General features: G+C 37.8%; 1 protein-coding gene across 3 annotated transcripts in view; it reads left to right on the top strand.

Moving 5' to 3' along the window:
- The first annotated feature begins 283 nt into the window (after positions 1–283).
- Positions 284–20,465, top strand: part of cybb (cytochrome b-245, beta polypeptide (chronic granulomatous disease)) — a 47,118-nt gene continuing 26,936 nt past the window's right edge. For 2 of the 3 annotated variants that reach the window (XM_043700813.2, XM_087992850.1), the window contains exons 1-6: positions 284–341; positions 10,766–10,861; positions 10,948–11,058; positions 13,264–13,336; positions 14,706–14,845; positions 16,976–17,157. In XM_043700813.2, the coding sequence (XP_043556748.2) occupies positions 297–341; positions 10,766–10,861; positions 10,948–11,058; positions 13,264–13,336; positions 14,706–14,845; positions 16,976–17,157 (647 nt within the window). In that variant the 5' untranslated portion in view covers positions 284–296. The remainder of the gene's footprint in view (positions 342–10,765; positions 10,862–10,947; positions 11,059–13,263; positions 13,337–14,705; positions 14,846–16,975; positions 17,158–20,465) is intronic. The other variant, XM_087992849.1, reaches the window with a different exon arrangement.

Below are 20,465 nucleotides of genomic sequence, written 5' to 3'. Positions count from 1 at the left end.
TATCTACACCCAAAGGGCTGCAAAAGTTCAAGAACACAGCTCCCTTCTCAAGGACAATTGAGAATGGGCAATAAATAATGGCCTATCCAATAATACCCACATCCTTAAAAGAAAAACAAAGAAAAAATGATATTTAATGGTTTTAGCATCCATGGATATCCATGTAATTAATTTTATTCATTTAATTTATTCTATAAGTCGAGAAAGGTTGCACAACTATCAACAAAATTCTCACTTCCTTATTTGTTTGCTTAAATTCACATCTGTGAGCTGGTAAATTCATAGTTTCTCCAAGAATGGGAAACTGGCTGGTGAACGAGGGAGTTTCCATCTTCGTGATTGTAAGTACTCTGTAAGCAAAAGCAATGTGGAAATGTTCTGTGTTTCACATTTTACTTGAATCCTCTTGTTATATTAATTGGCTAATTTAAGCCTTCATAAACAAAATAGTTTGATTAAAATACACATTTATAACTGAAGACTTTGCAGATTAATTTTTTTGAGGCTATATTTATATCTTGTTATTTTGCGTCTGCTATTTTAGAGATCTGAAATGCTTATGCTTTCAGTTGTATTTCTTTGGAAAATAAAAATTTAAAAATTAAAATACAGATCACCACAGGAAAATGTATTAAAATTGCTCATAAGTTGGAAGTAAAATTTACTTTCTGATGGTGCTTTAGGCAAATAATGAAGATTAAGTGTTTAGGTTCAAGTATGAAAATATGTATATTACACACCTTAGAGGCTTGTGTTATTAACAACAATTTGAACAATTAATTTTAATACACTTCAAATCTATTGATTTCACATGACCATATTTACCAAATAAATTTCTCTACTCTTCAGTCAGATAATAGAAGTGCTTAAAAAGAATTAGTCCAACTTTTTAAAAAGTTAGACTCTCAACTCTGTAAAAAAAAATCATCCCAGGATGTCATTCTTAATGCTACCATATATTTTCCACTCCTAATTGCCCTGAGGGGTTAAATTGGGTTACCAGTTCCAGCCTGTCTTGTTCCATTTGTTAGTGGTTTTGATACAATTAAGTACATTCTCAAAATTACTTCAGAGTTGCTGAGAATCAACTGTAATGGAGTGGGACTGGAGTCGCATATAAATGAGACTGTTTCACAGCGTTGTTCCTTCTCTTGGAGGATATTAAGAGACAATAGATTCTTACAGCAATCCAGTCACTTCCAGGTCATGTTAAATGTTCTATTTCCAAGATTTTAACTGTATTAAAGTTCTGAAATTACGGTACCACGATGAGATTAAACTCTCATTCTATATATTTATTAGCTCAGATTGTTGGATTTCTAGTCCAGTAATATAATGGCAAAAGGCATTAGATATCCAATTTACAATGAATCAGTAATGAAGGTAATGAGGCACATGTTAACAAGAGGACAACTCTGCAAGTATTGAATTAGTCAGTTCAAGAATTTGTTAATTGGAAGGTAACCCGCTCTGACCTGTCAGGACAATTAGGATTGTGCAATAAATGACACTCTTACGGGTGACATCCACATCCCCAAAATGATTTTTTTTAAGACTTGAGAGGCTAATATTTTTAAAAGTCAGAATACGTTTTATAAGCACCTCTACCAAATTGGTGAAGATTCTGGAGAAATTTTTATTCAGTCAATATGATTATTGAAGTATACCAAAATTAATTGTATTAATTGTTATTAATAGCACATGCTTGCAAGACACGTATATTTCATTCAGATTGGTGTAAGTTAGGAACTGAAACAGGGAACATTTTAATCTTTTTATTCTGATCAAAAATTCAAAGTGAACTTTTACAAAACAGTTTATGCAGAGTTGTGATTACTTAGATGTATGTGCTCAATAAAGGGAAATTCAAAACTTGCAAAAGTTAATGCAATACAGAAAGAAAAAAGGTTTACTAATCTTTGCTCTCATTCTACTTATGATGACTTGAACATTAATTTTAAACCAAAGAGGAAGTTAAACACCACAAATGCTGGAAATCTGAACTAAAATAGAAAATATTTGAGAAACGTAGCAGGCAAACAGAGTTAACATTTCAAGTCCAATGACTCTTCTTTGGTACTGAATTAAAAGAGAAATTTATTCACACCAATTCCCTTCTCTTATTCCATTGCATTGCATTGTCATTGTTAGTATTCCTCAGGGCAAAACTGTACCAATGAAAAAATCATGACAATGGTTAATTTTATTATTTGCCAATCATCTGACAGCAGTAATTTTTACTATTTGTTGTAGACATTGTCATTTTTGGCTAGCAACCAGGATCACTTGTTACACTATGTAGTTCACTTCATTTTCTGCCTATGTTTCTACCTTATCCTATAGTTACTCTTTATGGTGTAATCTCTATAGTGAGCAATCTGGAGCATGATTTGTTGAAAGGGAAAAGTTTATGTATTCTATCATTGGAAGTAGGCCAGGAATGGGCATAGGAGGCAAACATTTCTAAGAACAGAAGTAATTTTCTAACGACTTTGTACTGGATTCAAGGCCCAGCCCAATGGTACAGGGACTAAGAGAATTTCAAGCATGATTTATGACAGGTGTTCTTAGCTAGGTTCAATCATAAAATCCGTACAGCACTGAAGCAGGCCATTTGGCCCATAGAGTCCACATCAACTCTCTAACGAGCACCCCACCAAGATAGCATTTTCATTTACAGTTAGGCAAAGAGAATTTTATTGTGTAAGGATTTTAGGACCCTGGAACAACCTCGTACTGATATCTGTACTTCACAGAGTATAAATGGTCAGAGTGGAAGAAATTAGAACACACCAGAATGAAAAAATTCAGACTCTGTACCAGAGCAGACTACAACAGGTACATGAACTCACAAAGAGGAGAGAGATTAGTCATTTAATCTGGTTCATTACTACCCGAAAACCCGCTGAGGTGCATGGTTAAGATTTCTAACAATGAGTTATCAAATTTCTGAACTATTAAATTGATGAAAAAGACAAAAGCAGAAAATAAAGTAATTCTTCAGGTACAGTGAAGGCACTAACAGTGAAGTTAGTGAGTTTTTTTATGATTTTGACTGTTTGAATGACAAATTCAAATTTTATTCAACAAATTGGAAGTTTTATTGATATAAATCATAAAACTGAAAAATTGAATTAAAAATGCACAAATCTGACTACATGCCACCAAACTCTGAAATAAACCTCAGATGCTGGAAAGATTATCATAAATTGTCAGCTTTGGAAATCCTTCAGCCATTTTGGAAAAGGAATATCTTTATTCATCTCTAAGAAGATGGCATTTTGGAAATGGAAAACCAAGTTTTATTTTGAAAACAGCAGTTAGAACAGCAGAAACTTTGACAGCTTTCAGTTTTAGACTTACAACAATGATTCAACAACAGCTTTAATGAACAAAGAATACAAGGCAACAAATTAGTGCACTAAAAGCTAAAAATTTTAAAAACCATTATGCACATCACAAAGATAATCAACAACTTCAGATGCCTACGAATGATCAAACAACGTAACAAAATATGTCCATATAGATCTTTCCAACTGAAAAATTCAAGCTATTGAATCCATTTGACAGATTAGCAAATTGGCAAATGTGGAAAACACAATTCCTAAATATTAAGTAGCTTCAGAATTGGGCACCAAATCAAATGAAGAACAGGTTAGTCAGTTCTCTAAAAACATCACATCATGTGTTACAGAAACAACAGAACAAACAAGACATGAGTGAAATTATGCTTCAGTGGCAGGTATCAACTTCCAGAAAAGTCTGCAAATGGTATATATAAATGAAGCAATCAGACCGTGCAGCTTAGGAAATTTACAAGAGTGGCCTCTCAGTCACTGAACTTCTGTTGAAAATAGATCTAATTCTAGAAGACCAGCCCAAATAGAGGTGGAATCATGGTCTAGAAAAGAAACATGACACAGCAACAGTTTAATTTAATTTAGAACATTCTACATGTCAACTTAAAGCACAAGACCAGAGAAGGCAGACCTCTCATTTGACCAATAAACTGAGTGCAACAACATCAACTCAAAATACTAAGCAATCAAATGCTATAATACATTGTCACAGATGTGGTTCCAAAATACTACATCAGTGAAGACATTTGCCAACAATGCAGTCATTGTAGCAAAACAAGTCACTTATTGAAAAGTTGCTAGTGAGAACACACCAAGCAAAGACCAAATAATTTCCAACCCACCATATACATTCATGCCTTGGAACAGAACTGTTAACAAAGTGTCAGTAGAGTCAGATGTACAGCATGGAAACAGACCCTTCAGTCCAACTTGTCCATGCCGAGCAGATATCCAAACCCAATATAGTCCCACCTGCCAGCATCTGGCCCATATCCCTCCAAACCCTTCCTATTCATATACCCATCCAAATGTCTTTTAAGTGTTGCAATTGTACCAGCCTCCACCACTTCCTCTGGCAGCTCATTCCACACATGTACCACCCTCTGTGAAAAAGTTGCCCCATAGGTCTCTTTTATATCTTTCCCCTCACACCCTAAACCTATGCCCTCTTGTTCTGGACTCCCCGACCCCAGGGAAAAGACTTTGCCTATTTATCCTATCCATGCTCCTCATAAATTTGTAAACCTCTATAAGTTCACCCCTCAGCCTCTGATGCTCCAGGGAAAACAGCCCCAGCCTGTTCAGCCTCTCCCTATAGCTCAAATCCTCCAACCCTGGCAACATCCTTGTAAATCTTTCTGACCCCTTTCACAACATCCTTCTGATAGGAAGGAGACCAGAATTGCATGCAATATTCCAACAGTGGCCTAACCAATGTCTTGTACAGCCACAACATGACCTCCCAACTCCTGTACTCAATACTCTGACCAATAAAAGAAAGTATACCAAATGCCTTCTTCACTATCCTATCTACCTGCGACTCCATTATCAAGGAGCTATGAACCTGCACTCCAAGGTCTCTTTGTTCAGGAACACTCCCTAGGACCTTACCATTAAGTGTATAAGTCCTGCTAAGATTTACTTTCCCAAAATGCAGCACCTCGCATTTATCTGAATTAAACTCCATCTTCCACTTCTCAGCCCATTGACCCATTTGGTCAAGATCCTGTTGTAGTCTGAGGTAACCTTCTTCGCTGTCCATTACACCTCCAATTTTGGTGTCATCTGCAAATTTACTAACTGTACCTCTTTTGCTCACATCCAAATCATTTATGTAAATGACAAAAAGTAGAAGACCCAGCACCGATCCTTGTGGCACTCCACTGGTCACAGGCCTCCAGTCTGAAAAACAACCCTCCACCACCACCCTCTGTCTTGTAACTCACATTAAAAGAAAAAATGCAACAATTCCTTCCGAGGGTAACTTAGAATGATATCCAACATTACTTATGGAGTAAATGTGTATAACCAACTTCACCTGATTCAAACACTATTTCTAGTGCTAAGAATATTCATATTACCATCGATTCTTGGACTATTCCTCCTACATCCTTCTTGACCTTTCCTCCTACAGGAACCATTTTCTTTAGCTTATCCTAGTTAGAGTCCTTGTGATTTTGAGCAACTATCAAATCTCCTCTCATCTTTCTATTCTCTAAAAATAACATTTCCAACCTATCCACATAACTGAAGTCCCATAGCCATGGAATAATTCAAGTAAATCTTTTCCTGCACCCTTGCTGAAGCATTTATATCATTCCCGAAATATAATAACTAGAATTGTACAAAATACTCAGATAAATCCAGTCTTAAGGCTCATCATACCTGCCTTGATTTGTATGCTGTGCCTCTATTTATAAGTCTTTGGATACTTTATGACTCTTTAAAATCACTATTACTTTCAACAACACTAATTTTCCCTTTCCCATCACCAACCCCCAGAACTTTGAGGCCACGGACCTCGGCAAGTCCACTACTCTCCTCCATGCAGTTATTTCCAAGTTTTGTATCATCTACAAATTTTGAAATTCTGCTTTGTGCACCCAATTTCTAGTCATTATATCAAGGAAAATGGCAGTTCTAATATCAATTCCTGGGGAATCCCACTTCCTTTCTCTGGTTTGAAAACTAACCATTCACAACTACTTGATTTCTTTTCAGTCAACGAACACTGGATCCATGTTTCCACTTTCCCTTTTAATTTCAAAAATTCAATTTACTGTCAAGCTTTTTATGTAGCACTTTATCAAATATCTTTATCAAGTGTTACTCACACTTGATTTTGTGCAACATTCTCTTTGATACAATTCAAAGCAAAATACTGCTGTTACTGGAAATCTGAAAAACACTCAGCATTACTGGCTGCATCTGAGTTCAAACTGAGGTTTAAATGAGTACTGAAGAACTTGAAACATTAACTGTTGTTTCTACATAGATGCTACCAGATCTTCTGAGTGTCTCCAGGGCTTTGTTTTTATTTCTCATCTATACAAATTTCTCTACCAACTGATGTCTTGTTGATTGATTTATCTTCCCATGACTTTTTAGGCAAAGATGCAATATTTGTGATTCTCCAGTTCTCTGGCACCACCAAGAAGGATTGGAAGGTTGTTACCAGGGCATCTGCAATTTCTTCCTTTACTTTCATTAGTATCCCTCTGTGCTTCCCATTTGGTCCTGGTGTCCTATCAACTTTAGGCACAGTCAATATTTAGAATCCCTCCTCTTTATCAATTTTTTTATCCATCCAGAGCCTTAAGTGTCACCTTTTTCACCAGACATCAGGCTTGGTGACGATTGATACAAAGTACTCAGTTACTATCTCAACCATGTCATTTTCCTCCCTGTGTAAATCCTCCTTGGATCTCTAATGAGCATCACTCCTCTTCTTACTAATTTTTTGACTCAGTCAGACTTCTAGATTAGTTAACAGTTTCTTCTCATTCTCAAACTTTGCCTCTTATTTTCTTCACTTGACCTCTTCCTTTCTAAGAGAGGTTGATTTATAATTATATTATAAATCTGACATATGCACTCTTTTCCTGCTTCATCTTATCATCTTTGATGAAAGACATCTGGTTTTGCTTATATTACTTTTCCCCATTGTGTAAATGAACTTCAACTGTACCCAAGACATCTCTTCTTTAAATGTAGCCTATTATTCCATTGCAGTTTAATCTGTGTGAGATATTAACTGTGTTTAACTAAATTTATGAGTTTCTTAGTGAGGGCAAACAGATTGAAATAGAGTTTATGGATTTCCAAAGGACATTTGATAAACTGCCACAAAATTAGTACAAATACTAAGCTTTGATTGTAACTTATCTGGTCCAGGTGTTACTCGAGGTCCCGAGTTCAATTCCCAGACAACTGTTACAACACCTTCCCCCTCCCACCCCCACACTTAATTTAAACTAGCAACACAGAAAAGATTTATCTCGTGCAGTAATCTGTGAAAATTCAAAAGGCCAAGACCTATTTAAAGTAAAAATTAACCACTATTTCTTAAAGTAAAAATTAACCACTATTTCTTAAAGCATGAGAGAATAATTAACTATTTACAACTCCTTTCTCTAACCTATCTTTTACTTTCCCTTCTGTAATAATAGTCCGATAAAATTCCCGTGTAAGATTTACCAAAAATTCAAATTTCAAAACCAGGCAGCTGTCAAATCTTCCATTTGTATCTTCCTGTAGATTTTCTTTTTAGGGACTTCTGTTTCATGGGTCATTAATGTATAATCGTACCTTTTAGAGAGCTGTGTTTCGGGCAGTCGGTATATGCTGGTGGCTTGGCAGTTCTCCCCTCAATTGTTCAATTTTTCCTGGTCTTGGACTCCCAAAGCATCGGATTGTTTCATCGGATTAGTTTTTACTATAGTCAAGATATTAAATTCAAACTTGATTGGAAGTTGGTATTTTGGGGTATAATTTAAACTAATTGGCCAAATTCGAATTTGTTTATTTGTCTCATAGCAACTCAGCCAGTGCTAGCTGCTGGACCAAATGTTACATTGTAAATTCTCCAGCACTGTGTACTTGCTAAGTCTTCACTCTCTTAAAGGTACAGTACATTTCTACACCTTCATAACAGGTCTCACCACAGAAATTGACTCACCTCCAATTATGCATTTTAATTCCAATTGCTACTCTTCCTTGTCCAAAGCGAGCCGAAACCCTGGGATTTAATGAAAGAAAATATCTTACCAATCTATATGCTTACTTGAAGTAAAATTAAGTCAAGACTTGTTATATTCCAGCTTAGCAATCCAGATTCATCACTGTCTTTTCCTGCCTTGCTGTCTGTTATATGTCTGAATAGCAAATACCAATCGAAATTGACATTATGCAATGTACAAAGAAAGTATAGTAATTTAATTGAACTTCTTGTATCTGTTCTTGCTTATATCAATCTTACTTCCAAGTAATTTCCTTCATAGTTTTCAGCCTGAATTATATAACTTATCAGCATGGGTTCTCTTTGGATACATCAGGAAATTTTAGTGCTATCCATCCTACTTCCAATGAATAGCACAGCTCTGAAAGCAAATTCTCTTCATCTATGGACTTGTTATCCTTGTTACTTTGTGCATATGGTCAAGTTTTGGTTCAAGGGAAATATCTTTTTGTATATGAAAGTTGATAAGATTACAGAATGTGTTCTGCAAAGGTTAAACCTGAGGACAAGTTGCATCAACTAGGCCTATAGTACATTGAGTATAGAAAGTTAATTTGTTTGAGGTGAAGGAAACTATTTCCTCTCTTGACCTAGCCTTAAAATAAGAATGACAGCAAAGAGTTTTTCATGGAAAGTCTAGAATTTGGAAATTGATTGACTTTAGGGGGTTGTAGTTTAAATATAAAGAGAATTTTTACAACTGACAATGTTGGTGAGGTTGTACCTGGAGTACTGTGTACAGTTTTGGTCTGTGTAATTAAGAAATAATTTACTAGCATTGAAAGCAGCTCAAAAGACATATTAGGCTTAATTCTGGGAAAAAGAGGTTGACTTATCACCAACAGCTAAACAGATTAGGCCATTATAAATTAGAGTTTAGAAGAATAGGAGATGATCTTGTTGAAACATGAGATTTTGAGACAACTTGACAGGATAATATTGATCAGATGTTTCCACTAGCTGGGAGTCACAAAATAGGGGACATAGTTATATAATAAGAGACATTCTTATGAGATGAAGGAATGTCGTCAGTGGGGAATGAATGCCTGGAAGCCTGTACCCCAGAGTTGTGGAGGCTAGACCACTAAAAATACTTAAAGAGGAGCTGGATAGGTTTTTGAAACGTCTCAAAGTCGCGAATTGTGAGGAACTGGCATGAAAGAGGAGTTGAGGCTTCAGTAGAACAGCCATTGTTTTATAGAATGTCAGGGCAGGCTTGAGCAGCTGGATGTCTTATTCTTCCTCTCATGTCTTATATTCTTACGTTATTTAGTTAGGCAGAGGCATAAAGCTGTGTGGAATCAAAATCAGTAGATGTTGAGATACAGAGAAGGAATGATCTCATTGAATGGCAGATTAGATTGAGAAGCTAAAGAACCCACATTTATTTTCCTAGAATTTCCCTTAGAATGTCAAAATCATAACTGGCCTTACTGAGCTGAAGACAAGAAATATTGCTTACATTTCAATATGACGATCATTTCTATAAGAAACAGATTTCCTTTTTATTGTTTCGGTCCTTACATTTTGTTTTACATGTGCTGGACAGTTTAAAAAATAAATTGCTCAGTGAAAATGTAATACAATTACCACTCGCTCCAGCTCTGCACTTGACAGAAAACAAGGGTTTTCTAAATGTTAGCAAAAAGTTATTTTACTTCCCCTTTATTGACTTTATTTCTATTATGGTTCCAAAGTTCTAGGGAGCAATGAGTTAGATTTGGGGAGGACAAATAAGTCTGAATGTCTACATGATGAGTTAAATCTTTCTCTGCATTGTTGTCTGAGCATCTATTATCGCCTGGAACAAGTGCTTTCAGGAAAACTCAGTTCAGGGGATTTCACAAGAGTGTAGCACAGCCCAGCTCAAGCTTCCTCCATCAGTTTAAACAGAATGGAGATTTGACAGGATCTCTTATAAGCATATGATCCCCCTTTCCTGAGTTTCTGTACTCTGCTCTATCAAGATGTTTAATGTACAATTTGTTTAGTCCCAGTCTGTACCTGTGACAATGAAAGGAACAGGATATTTGATGTAGGAGGATGAATTAGAAGCTTCCAGAGGAGTAAAGTCCTTAATATCAGCAAAATAACGAAAGAAGAGATTGCAATAAAAATAGAGATTCTTTTTAAAATTTACTCGTGGCTAGCCAGCATTTATTGCCTGCCCCTGCTGCTCTTGAAGTGAGTGGCTTGCTAGGCCATTTCAGAGGACAGTCCAGAGTTAGCAACATTGCTGTGGTTCTGGAGCCACATGTCGGCCAGACCAGGTAAGGATAAACGTCATTAGTGACCCAGATGGGTTTTTCCTGACAAAAAAAATGAATAGTTTTATAAAAACCAAAAGGCCTGCAGATGCTGATAAAAATAGAAATTGCTGGAAAAGCTCAGCAGGTCTGGCAGCATCTGTGGAGAGAAATCAGAGTTAATGTTTCGGGTCTAGTGACCCTTCCTCAGAAGTGGGAAATATCCTGAATATACTCTACATACTCATCTTCAAAGGAGTTCTGAGGAAGGATCCAAAATGTTAACTGATCTCTCTCCACTGACTCTGCCAGACCTGCTGAGCTTTTCCAGCAATTTCTACATATGGCAATGCTTTTATGGTCATCAGTAGATTTCAGCCTACCTTTTTAAACTGAATGCTGAGTTTACTTTTTATTTGCAGCTGGTGTGGCTTGGAATAAATGCGTTTCTCTTTGTGAATTACTTTAACGTGTACGAGGCTGGGAACAAGTTTTACTACACGCGAGAGCTTCTTGGAGTAAGTTTGCCTTGATGCTATTTTAGATGGTAATTTCTCTTCTGCAAATGCACTGTTGCTCATGTGTGTTTTTTATATTTCTGTAGTCTGCTCTGGCCTGGGCTAGAGCCCCGGCTGCATGCTTGAATTTCAACTGCATGCTGATCCTCCTTCCTGTATGCCGAAATCTTTTGTCATTCCTGAGAGGATCATGTGGGGTAAGAATTCAAATAAATCTGATTGTATGAAATGTGCATGCTCTTTTACCCTTTTCAATATTTAACATCTGCTGCATCAGCCAAGGCACAATTCATAGTACAAAATCACCAAGTTGCTGTTGTGGATTATTTCTGTTCTAATATTTAGATTAGATTTCCTACAATGTGGAAACAGGCCCTTCGGCCCAACCAGTCCACACCGACCCTTCGCAGAGTAACCCACCCAGACCCATTTCCCTTCGACTAATACTTCCAACACTATGACCAATTCATCTGACCTGCACACCTTTGCACTGTGGGAGGAAACCTGAGCACCCAGAGGAAACCCATTCACGGCGAGAATGTGCAAACTCCACACAGATAGTTGCCCAAGGCTGGAATCGAACCTGGGACCCTTGAGCTGTGAGGCTATTAACGATTTGAAATTCAATTGCTGTACCACAATAGAAATGCATTAGCTTCTTTTTTCAATCACCCATTTAATATTGAACAATATCCCCACCCAAATCACAGATTATTCAAGGGCAGTTTGTAAACAACTAAAGAGGAAATTAAAAGTTGAAATTGTAAGCTGATTTCAATAAGAGATTGGCTAACTGTTTGAAAGAGGTGAATTTGATGGGATATTGAAAGTAAATAGATGAGTGGGATGAAACTAAGTGAGTTATATAGAAGGGAACACCAATGCAGACTTATGGTGCAGTGGTAGTTTCCCTATCTCTGATTCAGGAGGCGTTAGTATAAAGCCCCATCTGCTTCAGAGGTGGGTCATCACATTGCTGAACAGATTGGTTAGGAAGTATCTACAGAATTATTGAGATGGTTTTCTATTGTGCACATTTTGAAATGGTGCAGCACATGTGGATGCTGGAAATCAGAAACAAAACACACAAATTATGGGAAAAGCTCAGCAGATCTGGTAGCATCTGTGGGAAGAAATAAGATCTAGTGACGCAAAGGGTCTGGGAAGGGTCACTGGAACTGAAATGTTAATCCTGATGTTTCTGCACAGATGCAGCCAGACCTACTGAATTTTTCCAGCAATTTCTGATCATGCATGTTTGATTCCAGTTTGTTTTTAAAAATAAAAAAAGTTTGAGAATTGCAGCCAGAAGATCACCACCTTAATCACAGAATCCCTACAGTGCAGAAAGATACCATTCAGCCCATCAACACTGCACCACCCTCTGAAGAGCATCCCACCCAGATCCCTCTCAAATCCCCACATCTGCCATGGCCCAACCCAACCAGCCTACACATTCCTGCGCATGATGGGCAATTTAACATGGTCAAGTCACCTTGGAGTATGGGAGGACACACGCACCTGGAAATTTGAGGTCATAGTACTAAGCACTGAACCACTGTGCCACCCAAGATTAACATTGCAGGTGGCATGAACGAGAGAGAAAGGAAAGCCCTGACTGCCATTTTAAATCCTGATCATAGTGTTGGTGCTGAACCGAGGGGTAAACAAGATATTCACAGGCTTCTCATTGTATTACAAAGGTAGATGCTGAATATTCTTACACATATCTGAATAAAAGTAAAATGTAAAATAAGAAAGTGATGAAAATAAGCAAGCAATTTGCCAGTATCTCACCAAGAGATTTGGCTTTGAAATACATGGAATGACAATAAATTGCTTTATCAACAATGATGGATATGCAGTACTCTCAGAAGTAATTCAGGTTTGCCCATTGAAAAGAAAGATATCCTTAATGGCATAGTAAATCTCAGATACCCTGTAAAGAGCTCTTTACTAAAGTGTCTCTCTAGTTACACAAATTCCAGAGTAAAATCTGCAGTTAGTGGAGAAGAGAAAATTTTATATAAGTCTGGTATTTGTCGTTTGCTATTGCCAAGAAAATTCAAGGCATTGCTTAGGCTCGTGGAATAATAAAAAAAAAACACAAGATCTCTGCTGTACTGCTAGGTTTATATTGTTAGAAGTGGCTAAAGCTGCAAGCAAAAATTATAAATGTGTGCTGCTTGATAATTTGTCAGAGCTCATTCCTATTTGAGGCATAATCATTTATCAACAGAATAACAGGAAACTCAACAAGAATCATTGGGAAAAACTAAGACCCAGCGTTTGATGCTATTTATTTGAGCTTGAAATTACTCTACTGCCATCACCTAGGCTAATGCAATCTGTTTAAACACTCATCTGTCACAGTGTCTTGTAACATCTGTTTTAATTTAAAGTGCTGCCGAAGACAACTGGACCGAAATATTTCCTTCCATAAGCTGGTAGCTTACATGATTGCCCTCCATACAGGTAACTTAAAACAGTTTTCTTACATTATTGTAATTTATTTCCTGAATTCAAGAAATCAAATAAAATGGACTAGAAAAGTTAATTTTTGGGGGGGGGATTAAAAGCAAAAATATTCAAAAATCAGAAACCTTTGGATATAATCAAGCAATGTTGTAACTATTCAAATACTTTACGCCAGAGTACAGTACTACAAGTACTTCACTGATTCCCCTCTGGAAATTAATTCAGTACTGCCAGTACTTGAAAGCACTGTCTGTATGCATGTGGTCTGTTTGTGGGTAAAGTCACCTCTGTACAAAACATGAATATCATCATGATTGTCTTATGGCAATAATGACCTTTCCAGATTTATAGGGTTTTATCCTGATTTTGGGTAAATTTTGGAGAGGCAATATCAGTGAAAGTGTCCCTGTATGCTAACCTAAATAATTGACATTATTAAAGCTAGTAATTGAATCACTCAGTGGCATAAGTAGAAGTGAGCATGTAGGCATTAGTGCAATGTTAAAAAGAGAAGCTATTCTGTTAAAAGCCCATCAACCTGAACTATTGGCCTCAAATTGATGACCTCATTAACAACCTCTCCCTCCTGCCATATGACATCCCAAAGTCTGGGCATTGTTCGTTAAGATCCCAGACTGCATGTATTTACACCTGGTGCTCCTTCAGGTTGTTCGTTTGACCAGTTGCCTGGTGGGAAAGGAAACTAAAGCACGTCAGTGATGCCTATTATTAGGTTCACCAGGACTCTGGCCCTGGAAGGTGCTTCAGCTGTTATTGATCTCTCCCGCCCTCTTTCAAATTCTTCATTCATATAGGGGTCATACATTTGGTTTCCCTCTTCACAGATACTACTGAGGTTTTCCTGCAGTTCTGTTTTTCTTTCAGATTTCCAGCATGTGCACTATTTCTCTTTTATTAGACATAATCATAGTCTCTCTTTACTATTTCTTCAGATCCTTTAGGGGATTCTAAAAGGAGTGATATCATTAAAAATGGGAGAGGATAATATTTTTCTCAAATATAACAAGTTTAAGGTCAACCTTAAGAAGAGTTGGGAATATGACCATGACATTGTTGTAAAATACCTATTAATACAAATCTATAGCAGTAATACTTTATCTTAAAAAGATTAGTACAATGCATCCTAGACCACAAGGGATCAGACCGTGTCATGCTGACTATGATTAAAAATTAACTGATATAATTTTTCTCAGATTCAGAAGCATGATTTAAGTTGATTCTATTGGCCATATTTTAGTACACAACTTCTTTGAACGATAAAGTAATTCAAGCAGTTTTGGTTATCACCTACATATTGCTGCATTTTAACAAGGTTATAATGGATGCTCCATCACTTCCTTTATAGCCATTCACATCATTGCACATCTGTTCAACTTTGAACGATTTATGACAAGCCAAGGATATGAAAATGGAACACTTAACAATGTTTTGTCTAAACTTGGAAATGATGAAAGCTATCTGAATCCAATTCGAGACCCAAACACGGTAACCTGTAACTTCCTTTTGATATCTAATGAAGTCATTATACATTGTGGCTAAATTGCAAACATTGTTATAGTTGCACTAATTTAAAAAAGTATGATAGGATTTCCCACAATCTACATTTTACATCTTCTATACTTATTCCTGATGTGTGGACATTGTTGACTAGGCACACATTTATTACCATCCCTAATTTCCATGGAGAAGCCAGTGGTTAGCTGTCTTCACAAACTGCTGTGTTCCATCTGGTGCTGGTACACCTATGGCGGATAACATAGGACTTTGATCGAGCAAGTGAAGGTATGGCATTGTACTTTCAAGTTGGATGCTATGTGGTTTGAAATATAACTTGCAGTGCAGTTTCCATGCATCTGCTGCCCTTGTCCTAGGTGATAAATGTCATGGGTTTGGAAGGTGCTGTCAGATCAGCTTTGGTGAGTTAGTGCTGTGAATCTTGTAAATGTTATATGCTGTACAGCAGTGATGGAGGGAATGAATGTTGAAACTCAGATGGGATGCCAATCAACAGGCTTTTTTGCCCTGCACAGTGTCCAATTTCTTGTTGTTGGAACTGGGTCCATTCAAGTATTCCAATGCACACCTGACTAGAGCTTTTAGATTCTATCTTGTTGGAGATGACCATCACCTGGTACTTGTGTGGTGCGAGTGATATTTACCACTTATAGCCCAAGCCTGAATGTTGCCCAGGTCTTGCTGCATTTGGACACAGACTGCTTTCATATCTGAGGAGCTGCGATTGGTGTCAGCATCAGTGAACTTCCCCACTTCAGACTTTACGATAGGCCAAAACAGCTGAAGATGTTTTGGCCAAGATCACTGAACAAATGAACATCTAAAATAGGAGAAGTAAACCATTCAGCCCTTCGACATGGTTCTGCCGTTGAAGAAGATCATGAATGATATGTTTTATGTTTTGAACTCTGTTGCCCTATCCATCCTGATAACCCATGATTCCTTTGCCAATATGAATCTTTTCTCCTCTGTCTTAAAAAAACTTTAAGAATCTTACCTCTACTGTCTTCTGAGTCAGAGAGTTCCAAAGTCACGCCTTTCAAAAGAAAAAATCCTCCTTTCTCTGTCCTAAAACAAAGGCACCACATTTCAAAATGATGCTCCCTAGTTCTGGATTGATTGACAACAGGAAACAACTTATCTACATCCAATTTGTAGCACAATTCAGGATCTTATCACATTGGATCACACCTCAGTCTCCTAAAGTTCAGCAGAACAAAGTCCAACCATTACATCCCCTCCTTGTGAAACATACTTATTCCAGGGGTATCAAACTAGTAAACATATTGTGAATTTCCTCCAAGGCAGTTAAGGAAAGGCTGGATAGGGTTTGACATCTTTCACTGGAATGTAATGAGGTGGACAGTGTCCTTGTCGTGGTTTATAAAATCATAACTGGCTTAGATAAAGTGAATAGAAAAATTCTTTTTCCTAGACTGTGGGAGTCCAAAATCAAGTAGCATATTTTCAAGATGAGGCAGTAAAGATTTAAAAAGGAACTGAGGGGCAAAATTTTCATTTGGAGGTTGGTTCATGTGTGGAATGAACTGCCAGAGAAAGTGGTAGATTCAGGAACAGTTACAACATTTAAAAGACATTTGGATGGGCGCATGAATAGGAAAGGCTTAGAGGGATATGGGCCAAGTGCTGCCAAATGGGACTAGTTTAGTTTGGGAAACTTGATCTGCACAGATGAGCTAGACCGAATGTTCTGTTACCATGTTATATGAGTCATAGAGTCATAGATTCTTAGAGTCATACAGCATAGAAACAGACTCTATAAAGTTGATTAACAAAGATCTCCTTGCTGTGAAGAACCGCAGTAAATATTCACTATATGCCAACACCTTTGCCATGATGCATTGAGTATTCATGTGAAAAATATCCATGCAGACAAAAGGTGTCATTGTAGAACCCTAGCAGCCTTCTTCATGCCCAAATCAATGGTTGGACTGAGCTCAATTTCTTGCTCACCGTGTTTTCATGTTCTGTTATTACACTTCCTGAAACATTCAAGTTTCTCTTTCATTTTAATGATCGGTCAAGGTGTTGGGGTTTTTTTTCTACATTGTTTACAAACTTATTATGTTTCCTTTCCAGAATCCCACTAAAGTAGCATTCACAACCCTGGCTGGACTGAGTGGTATTGCCATCACTCTTGCTCTGATACTGATGATAACAACATCAACAGAAATTATCAGGAGATCATACTTTGAGGTTTTCTGGTACACTCATCATCTTTTTGTGATCTTTTTTGTTGGGCTTGTGATCCATGGAGTTGGGTATGTATTGTATTTGTAAATTGTCTACCATTTACACCTACTGACATGCCATCTTTCTAATTTCAGCAAATGTGTTTCAGATAACATCAAGGGAGCAGCAGACTTATATGAATAAATGCTAAATTACATTTTGGCAAAAAGTATCAGCAGATCTGTATCCAATCGTAGCAATGTGCAAAACACCATTGGCTGCATGATACGCTAAAAACACAATCCAAAATGCCCCAATTCTATATCAGAAATTTCACTTACACATTTGTTACATTTAAAAGGGAAAAAAACTCTGACGATCATGAAATGCTTCATAACTCCTACTGTTTAATGAAGGCTGTTAAGTGTACTTATTGTGGCTGCAGGTCTTTCAGAATTTTGTAGATAACCCCAGAGTGCACACACCTACTAGCCTACTCCCGTATTCATTCTCTTCTGTCACATGTCAGACAGACTTGCAGCAAAGTGTTCTTGACTGGAGAAAAGGTTCAATAGTGTTTTAAATGAGTAAAATACTGCAGATCTGAAATAAAAATAGTGTTACACTCCTCAGTTTCTTGGCCTTCTCCACAATAAGAGTTGTCACTCCCACCTTGGATCCTGCCAAATGATTCCCAAGAACAAACTGTAATTCTTGGAACTGACACTCTGTCAATCACACCACTGTAACTGCCCAGTCTTAAGTTGGCACTCCAACCTGATCTTACATAGGGGAATGCTAAAATTCTGGCCATCTGTCCCACAAATTATCACCTGCTCAGGTAACAGATCAGAAAGAGGACATATTTGCTCATCAGCAACTGGTTAGATCCTGTATCTCTCAAAATTATAACATCTTGTCCTTCTCCCCCTGTTCTTTCTGAGTACACTTTACACAGGGAAATTCTTTGTAGAGATCAGGTACTAACTCCATAACCAGCCCCTACCTAGGCTGTGCACTGTCCTGCAGCTCCTCCACTTTTCTTGGGGTTTCCTTTACTACCTTCACTAATGCCACCAGCATTTCTTTTATCACATCATTTCCCACAGTGCCTTTCTTTAACGGCCTGCACTGTGACTTTACGTGTCCCACTTTCCCACAGTGGAAACACTTAAGGCCTTTCACCTCCTTTCCACCCTCTTGGGCTTCTTTTTTATCGTGTGGTAAAATCTTACCAATGCTCTCTACTCTTGGTAGACCAGTGTAGGATCTTCCCTTCTCCCAACTTCTAACCTTTACAGGACGAAATTCTGACTGGAAGCTTGTCTTATGCACCACGATGTACTCATCTGCTAGTTCTGCTGCCCTTCTCACTTCCTGTTCTTCCATGTGAGTTTTAAACTCCTCCAGCAGAATAATCTCTCAAATGTGCTATCTATTTTCAAAGCATGCACTCATCCATCAAAGTGATGATGTTTAATTCTTTCAAACTCAACCTAAGTCTGACCTGGTTCCTTCTTTGTGTTCCTGAACCGCTGTCTATATGCTTCTGGCACCAATTCATAAGCACTTCAAATAGCCTGTTTAACCTCTTCATAATCTCTTGACACCTCATCTGACAATGCAGCAAATACCTCACTAGCTCTTCCTTCCAATTTAGTCTGAACTAGCTTTACCCATAAATCATCAGACCACTCCATCTACCTTGCTAATGTTTCAAATGAAATAAAAAAAGCTTCAACATCTTTCTCAAAATGTGGCAGAGTTTTGACATATATATATATCTATCTCTATCACTACCTTCTCTTTTAATCTCCATCCTATTAACTTGACTTTGCTGACTAAGTCACAACCTCTCAAGTTCAACTTCTCTTTCTCTTTTCCTTTCTCTCTCCCTCTGTTTATCATCTAACTCAATTTTCCTTAATTTTAATTCAAGGTTTTCTACCTCTACTGCATTTGGCATTTTCTCTGACACACCTAAGTGTTTGAGTAATCCCTTTATCATTTCAGCTTTACTTTTGTCCTTGGTTAAACACAAACTTAACTTGTTAATTTTAAAACTATGGTCTTTTGCTTTCCTTCTAAACTTTCTTGGCAAATTCGAGAATCATCTTCAAATCCCAGAGCCTCTTTAGCAATTTTAAGAGCTATTTCTCTCACTTTTAATTTAATCAAGCACAAGTCACCAAAATTAAACAAATTGTCTCACCTGCATTTTATTTAAAATGAGGACATTAACCTGCAAGTGTTTAAGTCTGCTGGGAGTTTTCATACCCCCAAATCTATTCAAAACTGTTTAAACCAGTTCAAATCACAAACCTTAGCCCCAACAGTTACAACACAGGATAAACCCACCTGCTTAAATTAAAACCAGCAACCCAAGAGATTTATCCCACGCAGTAATCTGTAAACATTTGAGTGGCCAAGAACTAAGTAAAAATTAACAACTTTATTTCTTAAAGTATAAGAGGATAATTAACTAACCACTATTTACAATTTCTTTCTGTAATCTATCTTTTACCTTCCCTTCTATAATACTAACCCAATAAAACTCCCAATTAAGATTTACAAAACAACATTTCTTATCTCAAAACCAGGCAGCTGTAGGTTCTTGTCTTTGGATTTTCCTGTGTCTTTTTTTCTCCTTGTTGGGAATTTCTGCATCACAGATACCATTTTAAGAGAGGTCATTTTTCATGCAGTCTGTTTACATGCTGGGCTTGTCAGTTCTCCTCTCAACTAGGGAAGGGTGGAGAAGAGCAGAGCAATAGTTATTGGGGACTCGATAGTTCGGGGCACAGATAGGCAGTTTTGTGGGAGCGAGAGAGACTCACGTTTGGTATGTTGCCTCCCAGGTGCAAGGGTACGTGACGTCTCTGATCGTGTTTTCCGGGTTCTAAGGGGGAGGGGGAGCAGCCCGAAGTCGTGGTCCACATTGGCACCAACGACATAGGTAGGAGGAGGGCAGAGGATGTTAGGCAGGCTTTCAGGGAGCTAGGTTGGAAGCTCAGAGTTAGAACAAACAGAGTTGTTGTCTCTGGTTTGTTACCCGTGCCACGTGATAGAGAGTCGAGGAATAGGGAGAGAGAACAGTTAAATGCGTGGCTACAGGGATGGTGCAGGAGGGAGGGATTCCGGTATCTGGATAACTGGGGTTCTTTCTGGGGAAGGTGGGACCTCTATAAACAGGATGGTCTACACCTGAACCTGAGGGGCACCAGTATCCTTGGGGGGAGGTTTGCTAGTGCTCTTGGGGTGGGGGGGGGGGGGGGGGGGGGGTGTATACTTCAATGCAAGAAGTATACGAAATAAGGTAGGTGAACTTGCAGCGTGGGTTGGTACCTGGGATTTCGATGTTGTGGCTATTACGGAGACATGGGTAGAACAGGGACAG

The sequence above is a fragment of the Chiloscyllium plagiosum genome, unplaced genomic scaffold, assembly GCF_037043375.1.
Source record: "Chiloscyllium plagiosum isolate Xiang-an unplaced genomic scaffold, Cpla_swu_hap1 HiC_scaffold_12, whole genome shotgun sequence".
Taxonomy (NCBI): domain Eukaryota; kingdom Metazoa; phylum Chordata; class Chondrichthyes; order Orectolobiformes; family Hemiscylliidae; genus Chiloscyllium; species Chiloscyllium plagiosum.
Note: the sequence above shows the minus strand (reverse complement) of the source record. Positions and strands in the feature narration are given on the sequence as shown.